Consider the following 20,950-nt stretch of genomic DNA (forward strand, 5'->3'; position numbering starts at 1 on the left):
GGCGGACCAAGAGGTGGTGGGTGGACTGCCTCGCCCCTTGGACTGCTCCTCCCCCCCCTCCTGATCCCGGTCTCGTTTGTCCAGTTCTTTGATCTTATTCAAAGCCCATATGAAACACTATTTTACTAAAACTTAGTAAACACAACATTTTGCCTATATGTCCCAAGTTTGAATTTTTGTTTGTTTATAATTGTACTTCCTGTTTAAACATGTGCATCAAATATGACATAGGTAGAGGTAATTACACTAGCAACAATTAATGTCTGCAGGGGGAGCGCTGACTCCACCCGCAGGGGGAGCGCCGACTCCACCTGCAGGAGGAGCACTGACTTCCTGATGGATCGGAGGCAGTGTGTGCAGCGGGGGAAGAATGTCTCAGACACACGGACTATAAGCACAGGACCTCCACAGGGCTGTGTACTTTCTCCCCTGCTCTTCTCCCTGTGACAAACTGCTGCACCTCCAGCCATGACTCTGTAAAACTGATCAAGTTTGCGGACGACACCAGCCTCATCGGGCACGGACTATTTGAGCCACTCCCCTCAGGCAGGAGGCCACTCCCCTCAAGCAGGAGGCGCATGGAGCCCGGGCAGTGAGCTTATGTGATTGGGCTCAGTAACAGGCTCTCAAAGCTGGTGTAGTGATCTACTTGAAGTATAAATGCCAGAATGATTTATAGTAAACTTCTCTGGTTTTAGGGGGATGGTTATTATTATTCATAACATTATTTGTTAAAGGCAGCTGGCCCCTGCCCAAGGTGTATCCCGCCTAAGGCCCAAAGCCACTGGGATACGGTCCAGTCCCTTGCAACAACAGTGACCAAATCAAAACGCATCAAAAGTGGGACAGGTCATGGGGTTTGGTGGGACATGGTGGTCACCCTACCCACGACCTCTAATGGGAAAAGTGGTAGAAGATGAATAAATGTTATAGACAATTAGTTTTTTTTTGGGTCAGTAAAAATAGGGAATATTGTTTGGAATGTAGCTTATATAAATGGATACAGCTTATGATTTGGTTCTAACACAAGAACAGCACAGCAGCAGATGAAAAGACAAAAGGATGAATGGAAAGCAGAATATGAAAATGTGTAAAAAATGAGAGAAATTGTCATTGCATCTACCATCTCCATAAAATATGTCGTTTCACGCAAAACACCATGTTCTGTGTGGCACACTCCGGTTTATAGTCTTCAACAACATTCTATAAATGTTTCATCCTACAAAAACAGCATGTTTCTGTCTGATCATACCCGAGTCTTCCGCACTGGCTGCACGTGGCCCGTCGGGTGTGGGCCCCTGCTGCTTGTTGTTCTGGGGCTCCGGACGGAAAGGCCTGTGAAACCAGGTTTGTGTCATGTGAGTGCTCCATGTGCAGGCTCTTTCCACCGGGCTCTGCTTCCTGTGTGCCGCTTCCATGGCTCCACTTTGCTCCCAAAACTACATGTGCTAATCACCGGCACCTCCCCAGCCGGGGCTCGTGTTGTGCTACGACTAAAATGCTCCATCACTACGTTTTTCCAATGGTTTTGTTTTGGAACATTTTCATCCTACACTATCAGGTGCCAGGTCCTACAAGCTCATGCCTTTCACAATAAAGTGGTACCATACTGACATTTCAAACTCCATTTTCATAGTAAAGAAAAGGGAGATTTATCTGAAACATACAGCAATAATAGTTGTTTTAGTTTGGATATGGTCAAGCTCTCAAAGCCATTTATCTCTGATCAGAGCTGACCCAAACTGCACCGTGATATGCATCACTCAACTATTAACAGCTGAGGTCAACAAGACATTCTCCAATCTACAGTCCAACAGGAATATACTGATTATTTTAAGTTTAGCTGCTTGTTTTAGTATGGATTTGTAACGGGGTATTTTGACAACCCTTTGAGCTGTGTCAAATGAATTGTACTGTGGCCACTGTTTTCATGCTCTATACATTGATCTATACGCTGCTTTTTCCATGTGCTTGGTGTTGAACTATAACATAGGTAAACTCTTATTTTATGATGTTCAGTTCATTGTAAACCACAATATATAATGATAATAGAAACAGGAGAACTGACTTCCTGGTCAAACTGAAGAACTAATAAGACCTGCCTCTTTATACTGATACGCCCCGCCTCCTCATAGTGACATTTCACTGTCACCAGCAGCAGATTGTCATTTATGTGTTTTATACTGTGCGTGTTAAGTGTCTAAGTGATATTTGTGTGTGTCACTCAGAGTCTTCATTTGTACAGGGATGTGGGCGGGGACTGGGATGAGGAAACCCAGCTGTAACTCATTCAAGTTTGCATCATATTTAACAGATTTATTCAGGTGGTTTTGCATTTAAATTGGCAACAAATGCAAAATACTTGAGTCCACGAGTATTTACCAACTACTAACTTTGTCATTTTGTTCTCGTTCAGGCATCAACGCACAGGCTCGGAAGCTTCAGAAGAGCCGCTCTCGAGTGACCTCCACGCTCACGGAGAGGTCAAGCGGCCGCAGCAAACTGTGGAGGAGCAAGAGTTCCACCGACATGTTGGACTGCGGCGCCGATAAAAGCCTGACTCGTCAAAGCCACAATTCACTGCGGATCTTTGAGCCGCCAGAACAGAAGCACATTGAAGCGCGGGACTCGGGGGCCAGAACAGAGGCCCTGTGTGAGCCAGGGGCCAGGGGCCGGCGAGAGGAAGGAGAGTGGGAGCGAGAGGAGACGGAGAGCAGCGGCGATGGCAGCGCACAGTGCTCCATTCACCCGCCTCACCACTGTCCATACCTGCTGCTGCTGAGGGGACACAGCCACACACAGGTACAGCTCTCAGACGCTTCACTGTTCTGATCATCTGTTGAGTCTGGGGCGGGCACGGGGCCAGTGCAGACATCCAGCACAATCCTCTCACTTTGAGTTTCAAAGCTCTTTTACGGTTACTGGTTGAGTGACCAATAGGAGGAGAGGGTTGGTCACAGTGAGGGGATTGACTCTATATAAACCTGATCTTACAGTTAATGTGTCGTTTGTCTTAAGACGCATGCAGCACCGAGGGAAGCCAGTTGTCATGGAGATAAGTGCGGTAGTCAGCTGATGCCTGTCACATGGCTCATCCTGCCGGGTTTGGGGAGAAGGAAGAGGCCCGACATGTGGCCCGACCCAAAAGTGAAGCAACCAGAACTAAGTCCAGTGCGCACAGGGGCCGGCACAGGGGCCGGCACAGGGGCCGGCACAGAAGGGGACACTGTGGACCTGAGCTGACCTCGTAGATGGACGTGTGGCCGAGCGGTGCATCTTGGACAAAGCAGATGAGACGAGAGAACTAAGAACAGAGGCGGGAAAACTGTAGGTGGAGAACGAGGCTATGAAGAAAAAGCTTTGAGATTTGGAATCCAGATCTCACAGAAACAATCGAAGACTCGTGGGGATCCCTGAGGTGGAGAAGGACATTGAAGGCTTCCTTGGGGCGGTTGTCCAAGTGATACACAAAGATAAAACGTGAAATCATTGATCTGACCTCACAGAAATAAACTAAAAATGCAAGTGGAAACAAGCTGAAAGAACATAAAAAAAAGAAGAAATATAAAGTCATTTTAAACTCTGTTCCAAGGCCACGCCCCTCTGATGCTTGTATGAGGAATTGTAAAGTCAAGTACACTGTTGATATTTTAAGTTATTTTATTGGGTTTCTTGTAGGTAGATAATATCTATTTCTTCTTTTCTCATCTTTGTTAGTATCTTTGACCGCTTCATTGGACTCGAAACTCTGGTCGAGCCCAATACGAGAACATAATGAAACGGAAAAGGAAGGTAGTTAGTAGAACATTTTCACCCAGGTATTTAGAAGCTAAAGGGGAACCTCAGCCTACATTGGGCAAATACTCAGATGTCTCGGTCCATGTCCCTTCAGTTGAAGAGAGGACATAAGGGGATGAATGTCATATTGTTCATGGGTCTGTTAAAGATGCTTCCTCCAATGTTGCAGGATTAATCAGAGCATAATCCACTGTCTTCTCTCTCAGGAAGTTGATCCAATGCTTTGGGCTTCTTCTCTGAGTCGTTGAAGAATGAGACGTGGGATGGGTCCACAGTGAGAATGGGGTGGGTCCACAGTGAGAATGGGGTGGGTCCACAGTGAGAATGGGGTGGGTCCACAGTGAGAATGGGGTGGGTCCACAGTGAGAATGGGGTGGGTCCACAGTGAGACGTTTAGAAGCCGCCATGACATGCTGTTTATCACTGAAGTTGTGTAACTTTAGTATAATAGGTCTTGGACATTAGTTCGGAGCTGGTTTGAGATGCACATGGTAAATCTGTATTTTCGAGGATCCAAGTCTCTGTAAATCCGACCCGTTCTTTCCCTTCAGAGTCCCCTTTAAGGCCGACCATCAGCAAATGACCTCTGTGATTACAATTATCCACGTCGTCCGCTTGATCGATCACAACACTGACCTTGCCCGTGAAATTTGCCATGTTAATCTGTAAATGCATGATCAGGGAGTATTGTGACGGCGCAGCACCTCCTGGGGTCATCTGGGGTCATCTGGGGTCATCTGGGGTCATGGTATTTGCAAATAAGAAGTTATTATAATCAAAAAATGATATTCCTCTGACTGACTGTAAATTCATATAAATAAGAACTTTCAAGGGGAAGAATATCTAAATTGTTTAAAAGTATTGACAATTTGGACAGCCACTCTACTATTTAGAGAACCCTGTATTTGGGCCTCAAAACTCCTGTGATGTACACAATACATGGATACCTCTATATTCTTCAAGCCAGAGCGAAAAAGACCATCACAAAAAAATGATGACAAACTTCTGCATATTTAGGACTTGAAATAGTTTGAACTCTCTCTGTGTCTGTGCCTCGCTCAGGCTTTTCTCTTCCTTCAGGAAACACTCTGTAACATTTATACTTCACTTGTAGTAGATCCTGGCAGCGCAAATAAATAATAACGATTCAGCCTCAGAATAATACAAAACAAATGCATTTATGTATTTGACATTGGCACATTTGAACAGTTACTCCCGCTTCAGTGTAACTGGGACAAACTGTCAAAGATAAAAGTCTGTATCATCATTTTGAGGTAAAACCACATGTCAACGGTCACGACGTGACGAGGAAGCAGAACGGACCGAGCCAGAGCTGTTTCCTGAACCATTATCTCCGACCGCAAGAACTGTCAACGCAGTACTCTGACAATAATGCAGTATTCTTACACAATAATGCAGTATTCTTACACAATAATGCAGTATTCTTACACAATAATGCAGTATTCTTACACAATAATGAAGTATTCTCACAATAATGCTGTATTCTTACACAATAATGCAGTATTCTTACACAATAATGCAGTACTCTCACAATAATGCAGTATTCTTACACAATAATGCAGTATTCTTACACAATAATGCAGTATTCTTACACAATAATGCAGTATTCTTACACAATAACGCAGTACTCTCACAATAATGCTGTATTCTTACACAATAATGCAGTACTCTCACAATAATGCAGTATTCTTACACAATAATGCAGTATTCTTACACAATAATGCAGTATTCTTACACAATAATGCAATATTCTTACACAATAATGAAGTATTCTTACACAATAATGCAGTACTCTTACACAATAATGCTGTTCTCTTACACAATAATGCAATATTCTTACACAATAATGAAGTATTCTTACACAATAATGCAGTACTCTTACACAATAATGCTGTTCTCTTACACAATAATGCAATATTCTTACACAATAATGAAGTATTCTTACACAATAATGCAGTACTCTTACACAATAATGCTGTTCTCTTACACAATAATGCAGTATTCTTACACAATAATGCAGTATTCTTACACAATAATGCAGTACTCTTACACAATAATGCTGTTCTCTTACACAATAATGCAGTATTCTTACACAATAATGCAGTATTCTTACACATAATGCAGTACTCTTACACAATAATGCTGTTCTCTTACACAATAATGCTGTTCTCTTACCCAATAATGCAGTACTCTTACACAATAATGCAGTATTCTTACACAATAATGCAGTACTCTTACACAATAATGCTGTTCTCTTACACAATAATGCAGTATTCTTACACAATAATGCAGTATTCTTACACAATAATGCAGTACTCTTACACAATAATGCTGTTCTCTTACACAATCATGCTGTTCTCTTACACAATAATGCAGTATTCTTACACAATAATGCTGTTCTCTTACACAATAATGCAGTATTCTTACACAATAATGCTGTTCTCTTACACAATAATGCTGTTCTCTTACACAATAATGCAGTACTCTTACACAATAATGCTGTTCTCTTACACAATAATGCTGTTCTCTTACACAATAATGCAGTATTCTTACACAATAATGCAGTACTCTTACACAATAATGCAGTACTCTTACACAATAATGCAGTACTCTTACACAATAATGCTGTTCTCTTACACAATAATGCTGTTCTCTTACACAATAATGCAGTACTCTTACACAATAATGCAGTACTCTTACACAATAATGCAGTACTCTTACACAATAATGCAGTACTCTTACACAATAATGCAGTACTCTTACACAATAATGCAGTACTCTTACACAATAATGCTGTTCTCTTACACAATAATGCTGTTCTCTTACACAATAATGCTGTTCTCTTACACAATAATGCTGTTCTCTTACACAATAATGCAGTACTCTTACACAATAATGCTGTTCTCTTACACAATAATGCAGTATTCTTACACAATAATGCAGTACTCTTACACAATAATGCAGTACTCTTACACAATAATGCTGTTCTCTTACACAATAATGCTGTTCTCTTACCCAATAATGCAGTATTCTTACACAATAATGCAGTACTCTTACACAACAATGCTGTTCTCCTACACAATAATGCAGTATTCTTACACAATAATGCAGTATTCTTACACAATAATGCAGTACTCTTACACAATAATGCTGTTCTCTTACACAATAATGCAGTATTCTTACACAATAATGCTGTTCTCTTACACAATAATGCTGTTCTCTTACACAATAATGCAGTACTCTTACACAATAATGCTGTTCTCTTGCACAATAATGCAGTATTCTTACACAATAATGCAGTATTCTTACACAATAATGCTGTTCTCTTACACAATAATGCAGTATTCTTACACAATAATGCAGTTCTCTTACACAATAATGCTGTTCTCTTACACAATAATGCTGTTCTCTTACACAATAATGCAGTATTCTTACACAATAATGCTGTTCTCTTACACAATAATGCTGTTCTCTTACACAATAATGCAGTACTCTTACACAATAATGCTGTTCTCTTACACAATAATGCTGTTCTCTTACACAATAATGTTGTTCTCCTACACAATAATGCTGTTCTCTTACACAATAATGCAGTATTCTTACACAATAATGCAGTATTCTTACACAATAATGCAGTACTCTTACACAATCATGCTGTTCTCTTACACAATAATGCAGTATTCTTACACAATAATGCTGTTCTCTTACACAATAATGCTGTTCTCTTACACAATAATGCTGTTCTCTTACACAATAATGCTGTTCTCTTACACAATAATGCAGTATTCTTACACAATAATGCTGTTCTCTTACACTATAATGCTGTTCTCTTACACAATAATGCAGTATTCTTACACAATAATGCAGTATTCTTACACAATAATGCAGTACTCTTACACAACAATGCTGTTCTCCTACACAATAATGCAGTACTCTTAAACAATAATGCAGTATTCTTACACAATAATGCAGTATTCTTACACAACAATGCTGTTCTCCTACACAATAATGCAGTATTCTTACACAATAATGCAGTATTCTTACACATAATGCAGTACTCTTACACAATAATGCTGTTCTCTTACACAATAATGCAGTATTCTTACACAATAATGCAGTATTCTTACACAATAATGCAGTATTCTTACACAATAATGCTGTTCTCTTACACAATAATGCTGTTCTCTTACACAATAATGCTGTTCTCTTACACAATAATGCTGTTCTCTTACACAATAATGCTGTTCTCTTACACAATAATGCAGTATTCTTACACAATAATGCTGTTCTCTTACACAATAATGCTGTTCTCTTACACAATAATGCTGTTTTCTTACACAATAATGCTGTTCTCTTACACAATAATGCTGTTCTCCTACACAATAATGCTGTTCTCTTACACAATAATGCTGGTTGGTGATCTATCTTGGATTAACACATTCCCACCCTATTGGACTGTGAAGTAGCTTCTGGAATTTTAATCAAATTATCAATACTTAATTAGAGTTGAGTTGGTTTTAAAAAGAGAAAATCAGGGTTCAGTCTGCAACGCACCTTTAAAGTCAAGTAAAGCCACAGTTTCAGTCCTGGTTTAGTCCTGGTTTAGTCCCATGTTCTAGATTTTGATTTTTTACATTGAAATTTAAGTATTTTCTGACTCACTTTGAGTAAAAAATGTATATTAATTCTTCTTCAAATTTGTTTATAAAGTTATAAAGGAGATAAAACATGTCCAAATGCTCTCTCCACACGGGCTCTCAACAAAGTTAAAAGAGAGATAGAGAAGGTTTATAGCCATTAACAAAATTCACAAACAGAGGAACTTGGTCCGACATAAAACAATGAACAATGATAAAACAACGTTATAAACTATTTGAATCTACTATCTGATCAAAATAAAAATAGGCTTAATATGTACACAAAATGTACAGTTGAATTTACATATGTAGTGTACAAAGTGAACAGTGAGAGATTCAATGAGTTAAAGTGACAGTGTTTAAGAAGTGTTCATGATCCAACAGCAGAGGGAAAGAAACTGTTCTAGTGGAGGAGGTTCTGGAGCCTCCTGCCTGAGGGGAGTGGCCTCCTGCCTGAGGGGAGTGGCCTCCTGCCTGAGGGGAGTGGCCTCCTGCCTGAGGGGAGTGGCCTCCTGCCTGAGGGGAGTGGCCTCCTGCTCTGGAGACGTACAGGTCCTGCAGAGATGGTTTGCAGCCGATCACCTTCTCAGGTCATCCTCTGCTGGACCTTCTGGAGCTGATGGTGGCTCCTCCCACTTGAGGTCCTGGTGATGGTGGTGCAGTTATATTATATACAATATAATATACTTTAGTAGAAAAAGCTTCAGTTGTAGTCATCTGGACTCAGTTTGAAAAATTAGACGTTTCGACTCTCATCCAAGAGTCATTGTCAATAACAGAATTTAGATCGAGAACTCCGATATTAATACTGTTCTGTGGTAAGACCCGCCCATTGGGAGGAGCCTTCCTGAAGTAGAAAGAGTTGTTTGTTTCAACAGAAACTCCCCCCTTGTATCTACCGAGCCTATTCAGAATCTTAATGAGCTATTAGAATCCTCTTTGTCTTTGTGAGACCCTGGCTCAACCACCCTGAGTACCTACCCAAATAATATACTGAATATTCTAATATTGCAGCTCTCCAAAACAACAATTGCCATATTTGGATATTTTTCCCACCTCTAAATTCTTTATTTTCTATATAATTTAACTTTATCTCCAAATTGTATTTCTCTACTGCCTCTACTGACAAATATGTGAACAAAAACTAGAAAGTGTTATATTGTGCATACTAACTTTAATTTAATATTGAGGAATGAAATGTCCTCATGCAGTGTCTAATACTTATTGTGGTACTGTAGTAAAACACATGATATTGTAGAAAAGTCCTACTTCTCTAAAACTGTCCTGACCTGCTCCTACAGTTTGGTCTGTTTCAAATACACAAATGCCTTGTTTTTTCATGAAATCAGAGCGTGAAGACATGAGATGTTGTGTTGTTACTTGAACACATTTGGAAAAGCCGTTGTCAGTGCCATGTTCACACGTGCGCCCTGTTCTCTGCTGCAGGACTTTGTCATCTATCTCCTGACCAGTACCAACGTCTCAGTGGGTCAAACGTGTGACCTGACCCAGGAGACAAAAGTTGACGTCGTGCTTTCTGCTGGAGACATCCTCCCGACACACTGCCATTTTCATCGACATCAGAGCGACTGCCTGACAACCCTGCGCCCGAGTCCAGGCGCCGTGGTGACGAGGAACGGGGAAACGCTGAGTAAAGAAGTGACTCTCCTCTCTGGAGACGTGATCGGCCTGGGACACAGCTACATGTTCATGTTTAAAGACCCGACAGGACAAAGTCATCAGGTAAAGAGAGTAAAAGCACACTACTGTGTATTTACCTGTCACCATGGAGATGTTATTGCTTTTCCTGGAATATTTTACAGTATGACATTCAACTTGTCCATCTCCACCCGAGACAAACATGTGACACCCCCAGGCCCAGGTAAAGGTCAGCTCTATGGAGGGGCGAGTGGATACGTCACATTCTTAAAGAGGCGTACGTGGTGGACCCTCCCTAGAGCTGACCTTTACTTAGTGCAGTGAATATGATCACATGTTTTTCATTAGTTCAGCTTTGATCTCATTAATCACAATTAAGCTTTTCAATTATTTTTTTCTTTATTTTTTCCAAAAGCAAACAGAATGTAATAAAAGGTGTCGAACATGTTGGATATAAACACATATTCTTCCATTCTTCATCAGACAAAACATAAATAGCCTCTCTTAACCATTTATCTTTTTGCAGTTGGGTTCATTGATCAATCATTGGCTCCAAACTCTGGTCAAATATAACAAACAAACAAACAAACAAACAAACAAACAAACAAACAAACAAACAAACAGACAAACAGACAAACAAACAAACAAACAAACAAACAAACAAACAAACAAACCACAAACACATAAAACAGAATAACATAGAAAACAAAAGGGTTCATGCTCAAAACAAAGTGCACCGAACCCAAAACCCGATCGTGAACATGACTGAGAAGCTCCTGGCTCCAAACCCCCAAACACTGCCTCCCCTGACCACCACGTCCCCCTTGCTGCCCTCCACCACGTCCCCCTTGCTGCCCTCCACCACGTCCCCCTCACTGCCCTCCACCACGTCCCCCTCGCTGCCCTCCACCACGTCCCCCTCACTGCCCTCCACCACGTCCCCCTCGCTGCCCTCCACCACGTCCCCCTCACTGCCCTGACCACCTGTCCCCCTCGCTGCCCTGACCACCACGTCCCCCTCGCTGCCCTCCACCACGTCCCCCTCGCTGCCCTCCACCACGTCCACCTCGCTGCCCTCCACCACGTCCCCCTTGCTGCCCTGACCACCACGTTCCCCTCACTGCCCTCCACCACGTCCCCCTCACTGCCCTCCACCACGTCCACCACGTCCCCATCGCTGCCCTCCACCACGTCCACCACGTCCCCATCGCTGCCCTCCACCACGTTCCCCTCGCTGCCCTGACCACCACGTCCACCTCGCTGCCCTCCACCACGTCCCCCTCGCTGCCCTCCACCACGTCCCCCTCGCTGCCCTCCACCACGTCCCCCTCGCTGCCCTCCACCACTGCCCTCCACCACGTCCCCTCGCTGCCCTGAACACCACGTCCACCTCGCTGCCCTCCACCACGTCCCCCTCGCTGCCCTCCACCACGTCCCCCTCGCTGCCCTCCACCACTGCCCTCCACCACGTCCCCCTCGCTGCCCTCCACCACGTCCCCCTCGCTGCCCTCCACCACTGCCCTCCACCACGTCCCCTCGCTGCCCTGAACACCACGTCCACCTCGCTGCCCTCCACCACGTCCCCCTCGCTGCCCTCCACCACGTCCCCCTCGCTGCCCTCCACCACTGCCCTCCACCACGTCCCCCTCGCTGCCCTCCACCACGTCCCCTCGCTGCCCTGAACACCACGTCCACCTCGCTGCCCTCCACCACGTCCCCCTCGCTGCCCTCCACCACGTCCCCCTTGCTGCCCTGACCACCACGTTCCCCTCACTGCCCTCCACCACGTCCCCCTCACTGCCCTCCACCACGTCCCCCTCGCTGCCCTCCACCACGTCCCCCTCACTGCCCTCCACCACGTCTCCCTCGCTGCCCTCCACCACGTCCCCCTCGCTGCCCTCCACCACGTCCCCCTCGCTGCCCTCCACCACGTCCCCCTCGCTGCCCTCCACCACTGCCCTCCACCACGTCCCCCTCGCTGCCCTCCACCACGTTCCCCTCGCTGCCCTGACCACCACGTCCACCTCGCTGCCCTCCACCACGTCCCCCTCGCTGCCCTCCACCACGTCCCCCTTGCTGCCCTGACCACCACGTTCCCCTCACTGCCCTCCACCACGTCCCCCTCACTGCCCTCCACCACGTCCCCCTCGCTGCCCTCCACCACGTCCCCCTCGCTGCCCTCCACCACGTCCCCCTCGCTGCCCTCCACCACGTCCCCCTCACTGCCCTGACCACCTGTCCCCCTCGCTGCCCTGACCACCACGTCCCCCTCGCTGCCCTCCACCACGTCCCCCTCGCTGCCCTCCACCACGTCCACCTCGCTGCCCTCCACCACGTCCACCACGTCCCCATCGCTGCCCTCCACCACGTCCCCCTCGCTGCCCTGACCACCACGTCCACCTCGCTGCCCTCCACCACGTCCACCACGTCCCCATCGCTGCCCTCCACCACGTCCCCCTCGCTGCCCTGACCACCACGTCCACCTCGCTGCCCTCCACCACGTCCACCACGTCCCCCTCGCTGCCCTCCACCACTGTCCTCCACCACGTCCCCCTCGCTGCCCTCCACCACGTCCCCCTCGCTGCCCTCCACCACGTCCCCCTCGCTGCCCTCCACCACGTCCCCCTCGCTGCCCTCCACCACGTCCCCCTCGCTGCCCTCCACCACTGCCCTCCACCACGTCCCCCTCGCTGCCCTCCACCACGTTCCCCTCGCTGCCCTGACCACCACGTCCACCTCGCTGCCCTCCACCACGTCCCCCTTGCTGCCCTCCACCACTGCCCTCCACCACGTCCCCTCGCTGCCCTGAACACCACGTCCACCTCGCTGCCCTCCACCACGTCCCCCTCGCTGCCCTCCACCACGTCCCCTCGCTGCCCTGAACACCACGTCCACCTCGCTGCCCTCCACCACGTCCCCCTCGCTGCCCTCCACCACGTCCCCCTCGCTGCCCTGACCACCACGTCCCCCTCGCTGCCCTCCACCACGTCCCCCTCGCTGCCCTCCACCACGTCCCCCTCGCTGCCCTCCACCACGTCCACCTCGCTGCCCTCCACGAATGTGCAAGACACAGAGTCCATGTGCTAAGGCAGACGCTCTCGTCTCGTCTTCCTCTGTCGTCCTTCGGTCACTTTTGTCCTTGGCGGTCCAAAGCTGGAGCTACACTGAAGGAACTCGCCGTTAGCTTCACTGAACACACAGCAGCATATCAACCACACATGTGCAGCCAGGGAAACATGCTGCTATGGGAACCAGGCTGCAGGTGTGCAGTAGCACGCAGGGAATGATTGACATGTGGGATAACTACTGTCCACGCCACCAGGAAATGAGACTCAGATTGAGCGCCAAAAATCCTCTCATTTCAAATAGCCTCATGATTACATTGAGAAAGGTTTGGGTTTGGGGGGAAAGTGGCGCTTCACTGGACACGGCGCTGACCCCTCATGAGCTCTGACCCCTCATGAGCGCTGACCCCTCATGAGCTCTGACCCCTCATGGGCTCTGACCCCTCATGAGCGCTGACCCCTCATGAGCGCTGACCCCTCATGAGCTCTGACCCCTCATGAGCGCTGACCCCTCATGAGCTCTGACCCCTCATGAGCTCTGACCCCTCATGAGCTCTGACCTCATGAGCTCTGACCCCTCATGAGCTCTGACCCCTCATGAGCTCTGACCCCTCATGAGCTCTGACCTCATGAGCTCTGACCCCTCATGAGCTCTGACCCCTCATGAGCTCTGACCTCATGAGCTCTGACCCCTCATGAGCTCTGACCCCTCATGAGCTCTGACCCCTCATGAGCTCTGACCCCTCATGAGCTCTGACCTCATGAGCTCTGACCCCTCATGAGCTCTGACCTCATGAGCTCTGACCCCTCATGAGCTCTGACCCCTCATGAGCGCTGACCCCTCATGAGCTCTGACCTCATGAGCTCTGACCCCTCATGAGCTCTGACCCCTCATGAGCTCTGACCCCTCATGGGCTCTGACCCCTCATGAGCGCTGACCCCTCATGAGCTCTGACCCCTCATGAGCTCTGACCCCTCATGAGCTCTGACCTCATGAGCTCTGACCCCTCATGAGCTCTGACCTCATGAGCTCTGACCCCTCATGAGCTCTGACCTCATGAGCTCTGACCCCTCATGAGCTCTGACCTCATGAGCTCTGACCTCATGAGCTCTGACCTCATGAGCTCTGACCTCATGAGCTCTGACCTCATGAGCTCTGACCCCTGAATGTTGTTCATTTGGATGGTCAGAATATATAAAAGTCAAGTACAGAGGATTAAAACTCACCCCATTTATAAGACACATTTTAGGCATTAGAGATATTTCAAGCTTGTTGCAGCACGTGTTCACCTGTCCCCTGTCCCCGCCCACATCCCTGTCCCCTGTCCCCGCCCACATCCCTGTCCTCTGAGACATGCTCAGGCTTCAAAACTCTACACATTAAACACACATTATTAACATCTGCTGCTCGCTGTTGTCGCTTGTGTTCTTCTGTGTTCAGGATTCCTTCACAGCTGAGCGCCGGCTGCTGACCAGTCCAGAGGGAGTGACCGCCAGCGCCTGCCTCTCCACGGCGACCGCTCACGCTCCACCTCCACGCTTCAGAAGCCCAGACGGACACGAGCTCACCGTCCACTTCTCCGCACACACTTTGGACATTGTGGCGAGGGAGATCGTGGCCATGGGACAACACGGCGCTGACCGCACAGATCGACCACCACTGACGGTGGCCTTTCTGCTCAGCACGTGTGTCCAGCACTGTGCCACAAGCCTGCAGGCCTCACAGCTGCGCAGGCTGCTTCTGCTCACAGCCGGTCATCTTCAGAGCAGCGTGTGGGTAAGATCAGGAACAGATCATGGTTTGAACCAAATGTCCAGCACTGACAGAGACAAACATGGGAGGCTTTACAACTGTGTGTTACTGAAGAGAGAAGCTGTTTAAAATGAATCGTACTTGTAATGACTTAATTTACTATCGAAATAATCGTTGCTGACTCGTTGATACTGAAATGAGTTCCATCGCTGTTTCCAGTGTCGTCACGTGTCTTTGACCTGCTCCACAAACACCTCAGTATTTACAACCTTCAACCCTCACAGCAACGGTTTATAGCCTTATTTACACTGCCAGCGTCACCAGCAGAGTCTCATGCACTGCAGAGTTTCACAAAGCCAGGATAAACTGTACAATGATATTTAATTCATCTTTTCTGATAGAATATGGAGCAAAATGTATAACGACCTGAAAAGGCTGAAGCACATTGTTTCAGGACTGATGCCTCAGTGTCAGAAGGAGACCGCTGTGTGCAGGAAGCCATGTTGTTTGTGTCCTAAACTAAACTAAACTAATCCTGCTCCTGTCGTCAGTGGAGTGGCACAGACACATCCTGCTCCTGTCGTCAGTGGAGTGGCACAGACACATCCTGCTCCTGTCGTCAGTGGAGTGGCACAGACACATCCTGCTCCTGTCGTCAGTGGAGTGGCACAGACACATCCTGCTCCTGTCAGTGGAGTGGCACAGACACATCCTGCTCCTGTCGTCAGCGGAGTGGCACAGACACATCCTGCTCCTGTCGTCAGCGGAGTGGCACAGACACATCCTGCTCCTGTCGTCAGTGAAGTGGCACAGACACATCCTGCTCCTGTCGTCAGTGGAGTGGCACAGACACATCCTGCTCCTGTCGTCAGTGGAGTGGCACAGACACATCCTGCTCCTGTCAGTGGAGTGGCACAGACACATCCTGCTCCTGTCGTCAGTGGAGTGGCACAGACACATCCTGCTCCTGTCGTCAGCGGAGTGGCACAGACACATCCTGCTCCTGTCGTCAGTGGAGTGGCACAGACACATCCTGCTCCTGTCAGTGGAGTGGCACAGACACATCCTGCTCCTGTCGTCAGTGAAGTGGCACAGACACATCCTGCTCCTGTCGTCAGTGGAGTGGCACAGACACATCCTGCTCCTGTCAGTGGAGTGGCACAGACACATCCTGCTCCTGTCGTCAGCGGAGTGGCACAGACACATCCTGCTCCTGTCGTCAGTGGAGTGGCACAGACACATCCTGCTCCTGTCGTCAGCGGAGTGGCACAGACACATCCTGCTCCTGTCAGTGGAGTGGCACAGACACATCCTGCTCCTGTCGTCAGTGGAGTGGCACAGACACATCCTGCTCCTGTCAGTGGAGTGGCACAGACACATCCTGCTCCTGTCGTCAGCGGAGTGGCACAGACACATCCTGCTCCTGTCGTCAGTGGAGTGGCACAGACACACCCTGCTCCTGTCGTCAGTGGAGTGGCACAGACACATCCTGCTCCTGTCAGTGGAGTGGCACAGACACATCCTGCTCCTGTCGTCAGTGGAGTGGCACAGACACATCCTGCTCCTGTCGTCAGCGGAGTGGCACAGACACATCCTGCTCCTGTCGTCAGTGGAGTGGCACAGACACATCCTGCTCCTGTCAGTGGAGTGGCACAGACACATCCTGCTCCTGTCAGTGGAGTGGCACAGACACATCCTGCTCCTGTCGTCAGTGGAGTGGCACAGACACATCCTGCTCCTGTCGTCAGCGGAGTGGCACAGACACATCCTGCTCCTGTCGTCAGTGAAGTGGCACAGACACATCCTGCTCCTGTCGTCAGTGGAGTGGCACAGACACATCCTGCTCCTGTCGTCAGTGGAGTGGCACAGACACATCCTGCTCCTGTCGTCAGTGGAGTGGCACAGACACATCCTGCTCCTGTCGTCAGTGGAGTGGCACAGACACATCCTGCTCCTGTCGTCAGTGGAGTGGCACAGACACATCCTGCTCCTGTCAGTGGAGTGGCACAGACACATCCTGCTCCTGTCGTCAGTGAAGTGGCACAGACACATCCTGCTCCTGTCGTCAGTGAAGTGGCACAGACACATCCTGCTCCTGTCAGTGGAGTGGCACAGACACATCCTGCTCCTGTCGTCAGCGGAGTGGCACAGACACATCCTGCTCCTGTTGTCAGTGGAGTGGCACAGACACATCCTGCTCCTGTCAGTGGAGTGGCACAGACACATCCTGCTCCTGTCAGTGGAGTGGCACAGACACATCCTGCTCCTGTCGTCAGCGGAGTGGCACAGACACATCCTGCTCCTGTCGTCAGTGGAGTGGCACAGACACATCCTGCTCCTGTCGTCAGCGGAGTGGCACAGACACATCCTGCTCCTGTCAGTGGAGTGGCACAGACACATCCTGCTCCTGTCGTCAGTGCAGTGGCACAGACACATCCTGCTCCTGTCAGTGGAGTGGCACAGACATATCCTGCTCCTGTCGTCAGCGGAGTGGCACAGACACATCCTGCTCCTGTCGTCAGTGGAGTGGCACAGACACACCCTGCTCCTGTCGTCAGTGGAGTGGCACAGACACATCCTGCTCCTGTCAGTGGAGTGGCACAGACACATCCTGCTCCTGTCGTCAGTGGAGTGGCACAGACACATCCTGCTCCTGTCGTCAGCGGAGTGGCACAGACACATCCTGCTCCTGTCGTCAGTGGAGTGGCACAGACACATCCTGCTCCTGTCAGTGGAGTGGCACAGACACATCCTGCTCCTGTCAGTGGAGTGGCACAGACACATCCTGCTCCTGTCGTCAGTGGAGTGGCACAGACACATCCTGCTCCTGTCGTCAGCGGAGTGGCACAGACACATCCTGCTCCTGTCGTCAGTGAAGTGGCACAGACACATCCTGCTCCTGTCGTCAGTGGAGTGGCACAGACACATCCTGCTCCTGTGGTCAGTGGAGTGGCACAGACACATCCTGCTCCTGTCGTCAGTGGAGTGGCACAGACACATCCTGCTCCTGTCGTCAGTGGAGTGGCACAGACACATCCTGCTCCTGTCGTCAGTGGAGTGGCACAGACACATCCTGCTCCTGTCAGTGGAGTGGCACAGACACATCCTGCTCCTGTCGTCAGTGAAGTGGCACAGACACATCCTGCTCCTGTCGTCAGTGAAGTGGCACAGACACATCCTGCTCCTGTCAGTGGAGTGGCACAGACACATCCTGCTCCTGTCGTCAGCGGAGTGGCACAGACACATCCTGCTCCTGTTGTCAGTGGAGTGGCACAGACACATCCTGCTCCTGTCAGTGGAGTGGCACAGACACATCCTGCTCCTGTCAGTGGAGTGGCACAGACACATCCTGTTCCTGTCGTCAGTGAAGTGGCACAGACACATCCTGCTCCTGTCGTCAGTGGAGTGGCACAGACACATCCTGCTCCTGTCGTCAGTGGAGTGGCACAGACACATCCTGCTCCTGTCGACAGTGGAGTGGCACAGACACATCCTGCTCCTGTCGTCAGTGGAGTGGCACAGACACATCCTGCTCCTGTCGTCAGTGGAGTGGCACAGACACATCCTGCTCCTGTCAGTGGAATGGCACAGACACATCCTGCTCCTGTCGTCAGTGAAGTGGCACAGACACATCCTGCTCCTGTCGTCAGTGGAGTGGCACAGACACATCCTGCTCCTGTCGTCAGTGGAGTGGCACAGACACATCCTGCTCCTGTCGTCAGTGGAGTGGCACAGACACATCCTGCTCCTGTCGTCAGTGGAGTGGCACAGACACATCCTGCTCCTGTCGTCAGTGGAGTGGTACAGACACATCCTGCTCCTGTCAGTGGAGTGGCACAGACACATCCTGCTTCTGTCGTCAGTGAAGTGGCACAGACACATCCTGCTCCTGTCGTCAGTGAAGTGGCACAGACACATCCTGCTCCTGTCAGTGGAGTGGCACAGACACATCCTGCTCCTGTCGTCAGCGGAGTGGCACAGACACATCCTGCTCCTGTCGTCAGTGGAGTGGCACAGACACATCCTGCTCCTGTCAGTGGAGTGGCACAGACACATCCTGCTCCTGTCAGTGGAGTGGCACAGACACATCCTGTTCCTGTCGTCAGTGAAGTGGCACAGACACATCCTGCTCCTGTCGTCAGTGGAGTGGCACAGACACATCCTGCTCCTGTCGTCAGTGGAGTGGCACAGACACATCCTGCTCCTGTCGTCAGTGGAGTGGCACAGACACATCCTGCTCCTGTCGTCAGTGGAGTGGCACAGACACATCCTGCTCCTGTCGTCAGTGGAGTGGCACAGACACATCCTGCTCCTGTCAGTGGAGTGGCACAGACACATCCTGCTCCTGTCGTCAGTGAAGTGGCACAGACACATCCTGCTCCTGTCGTCAGTGAAGTGGCACAGACACATCCTGCTCCTGTCAGTGGAGTGGCACAGACACATCCTGCTCCTGTCGTCAGTGGAGTGGCACAGACACATCCTGCTCCTGTCAGTGGAGTGGCACAGACACATCCTGCTCCTGTCAGTGGAGTGGAACAGACACATCCTGCTCCTGTCGTCAGTGGAGTGGCACAGACACATCCTGCTCCTGTCGTCAGCGGAGTGGCACAGACACATCCTGCTCCTGTCGTCAGTGAAGTGGCACAGACACATCCTGCTCCTGTCGTCAGTGGAGTGGCACAGACACATCCTGCTCCTGTCGTCAGTGGAGTGGCACAGACACATCCTGCTCCTGTCGTCAGTGGAGTGGCACAGACACATCCTGCTCCTGTCGTCAGTGGAGTGGCACAGACACATCCTGCTCCTGTCGTCAGTGGAGTGGCACAGACACATCCTGCTCCTGTCAGTGGAGTGGCACAGACACATCCTGCTCCTGTCGTCAGTGAAGTGGCACAGACACATCCTGCTCCTGTCGTCAGTGAAGTGGCACAGACACATCCTGCTCCTGTCAGTGGAGTGGCACAGACACATCCTGCTCCTGTCGTCAGCGGAGTGGCACATACACATCCTGCTCCTGTCGTCAGTGGAGTGGCACAGACACATCCTGCTCCTGTCAGTGGAGTGGCACAGACACATCCTGCTCCTGTCAGTGGAGTGGCACAGACACATCCTGCTCCTGTCGTCAGTGGAGTGGCACAGACACATCCTGCTCCTGTCGTCAGCGGAGTGGCACAGACACATCCTGCTCCTGTCGTCAGTGAAGTGGCACAGACACATCCTGCTCCTGTCGTCAGTGGAGTGGCACAGACACATCCTGCTCCTGTCGTCAGTGGAGTGGCACAGACACATCCTGCTCCTGTCGTCAGTGGAGTGGCACAGACACATCCTGCTCCTGTCGTCAGTGGAGTGGCACAGACACATCCTGCTCCTGTCGTCAGTGGAGTGGCACAGACACATCCTGCTCCTGTCAGTGGAGTGGCACAGACACATCCTGCTCCTGTCGTCAGTGAAGTGGCACAGACACATCCTGCTCCTGTCGTCAGTGAAGTGGCACAGACACATCCTGCTCCTGTCGTCAGCGGAGTGGCACAGACACATCCTGCTCCTGTCGTCAGCGGAGTGGCACAGACACATCCTGCTCCTGTCGTCAGTGGAGTGGCACAGACACATCCTGCTCCTGTCGTCAGCGGAGTGGCACAGACACATCCTGCTCCTGTCGTCAGTGGAGTGGCACAGACACATCCTGCTCCTGTCAGTGGAGTGGCACAGACACATCCTGCTCCTGTCAGTGGAGTGGCACAGACACATCCTGCTCCTGTCGTCAGTGGAGTGGCACAGACACATCCTGCTCCTGTCGTCAGTGAAGTGGCACAGACACATCCTGCTCCTGTCGTCAGTGAAGTGGCACAGACACATCCTGCTCCTGTCGTCAGCGGAGTGGCACAGACACATCCTGCTCCTGTCGTCAGTGGAGTGGCACAGACACATCCTGCTCCTGTCGTCAGTGGAGTGGCACAGACACATCCTGCTCCTGTCGTCAGTGGAGTGGCACAGACACATCCTGCTCCTGTCGTCAG

At 49.8% G+C, this 20,950-nt stretch overlaps 1 protein-coding gene across 1 annotated transcript in view; it reads left to right on the top strand.

The window, feature by feature from the left end:
- LOC140368789 (ras-associating and dilute domain-containing protein-like) overlaps positions 1 to 20,950 on the top strand; it is a 72,786-nt gene that overhangs the window by 45,426 nt on the left and 6,410 nt on the right. The window contains exons 5-7 of the mRNA XM_072455846.1: positions 2,417 to 2,802; positions 9,903 to 10,199; positions 14,622 to 14,979. Coding sequence (XP_072311947.1) covers positions 2,417 to 2,802; positions 9,903 to 10,199; positions 14,622 to 14,979 — 1,041 coding nt within the window. The remainder of the gene's footprint in view (positions 1 to 2,416; positions 2,803 to 9,902; positions 10,200 to 14,621; positions 14,980 to 20,950) is intronic.

This window comes from Eucyclogobius newberryi, unplaced genomic scaffold (assembly GCF_026437365.1).
Source record: "Eucyclogobius newberryi isolate DKJ021-1_F unplaced genomic scaffold, fEucNew1.0.hap1 SCAF_20, whole genome shotgun sequence".
Taxonomy (NCBI): Eukaryota; Metazoa; Chordata; class Actinopteri; order Gobiiformes; family Gobiidae; genus Eucyclogobius; species Eucyclogobius newberryi.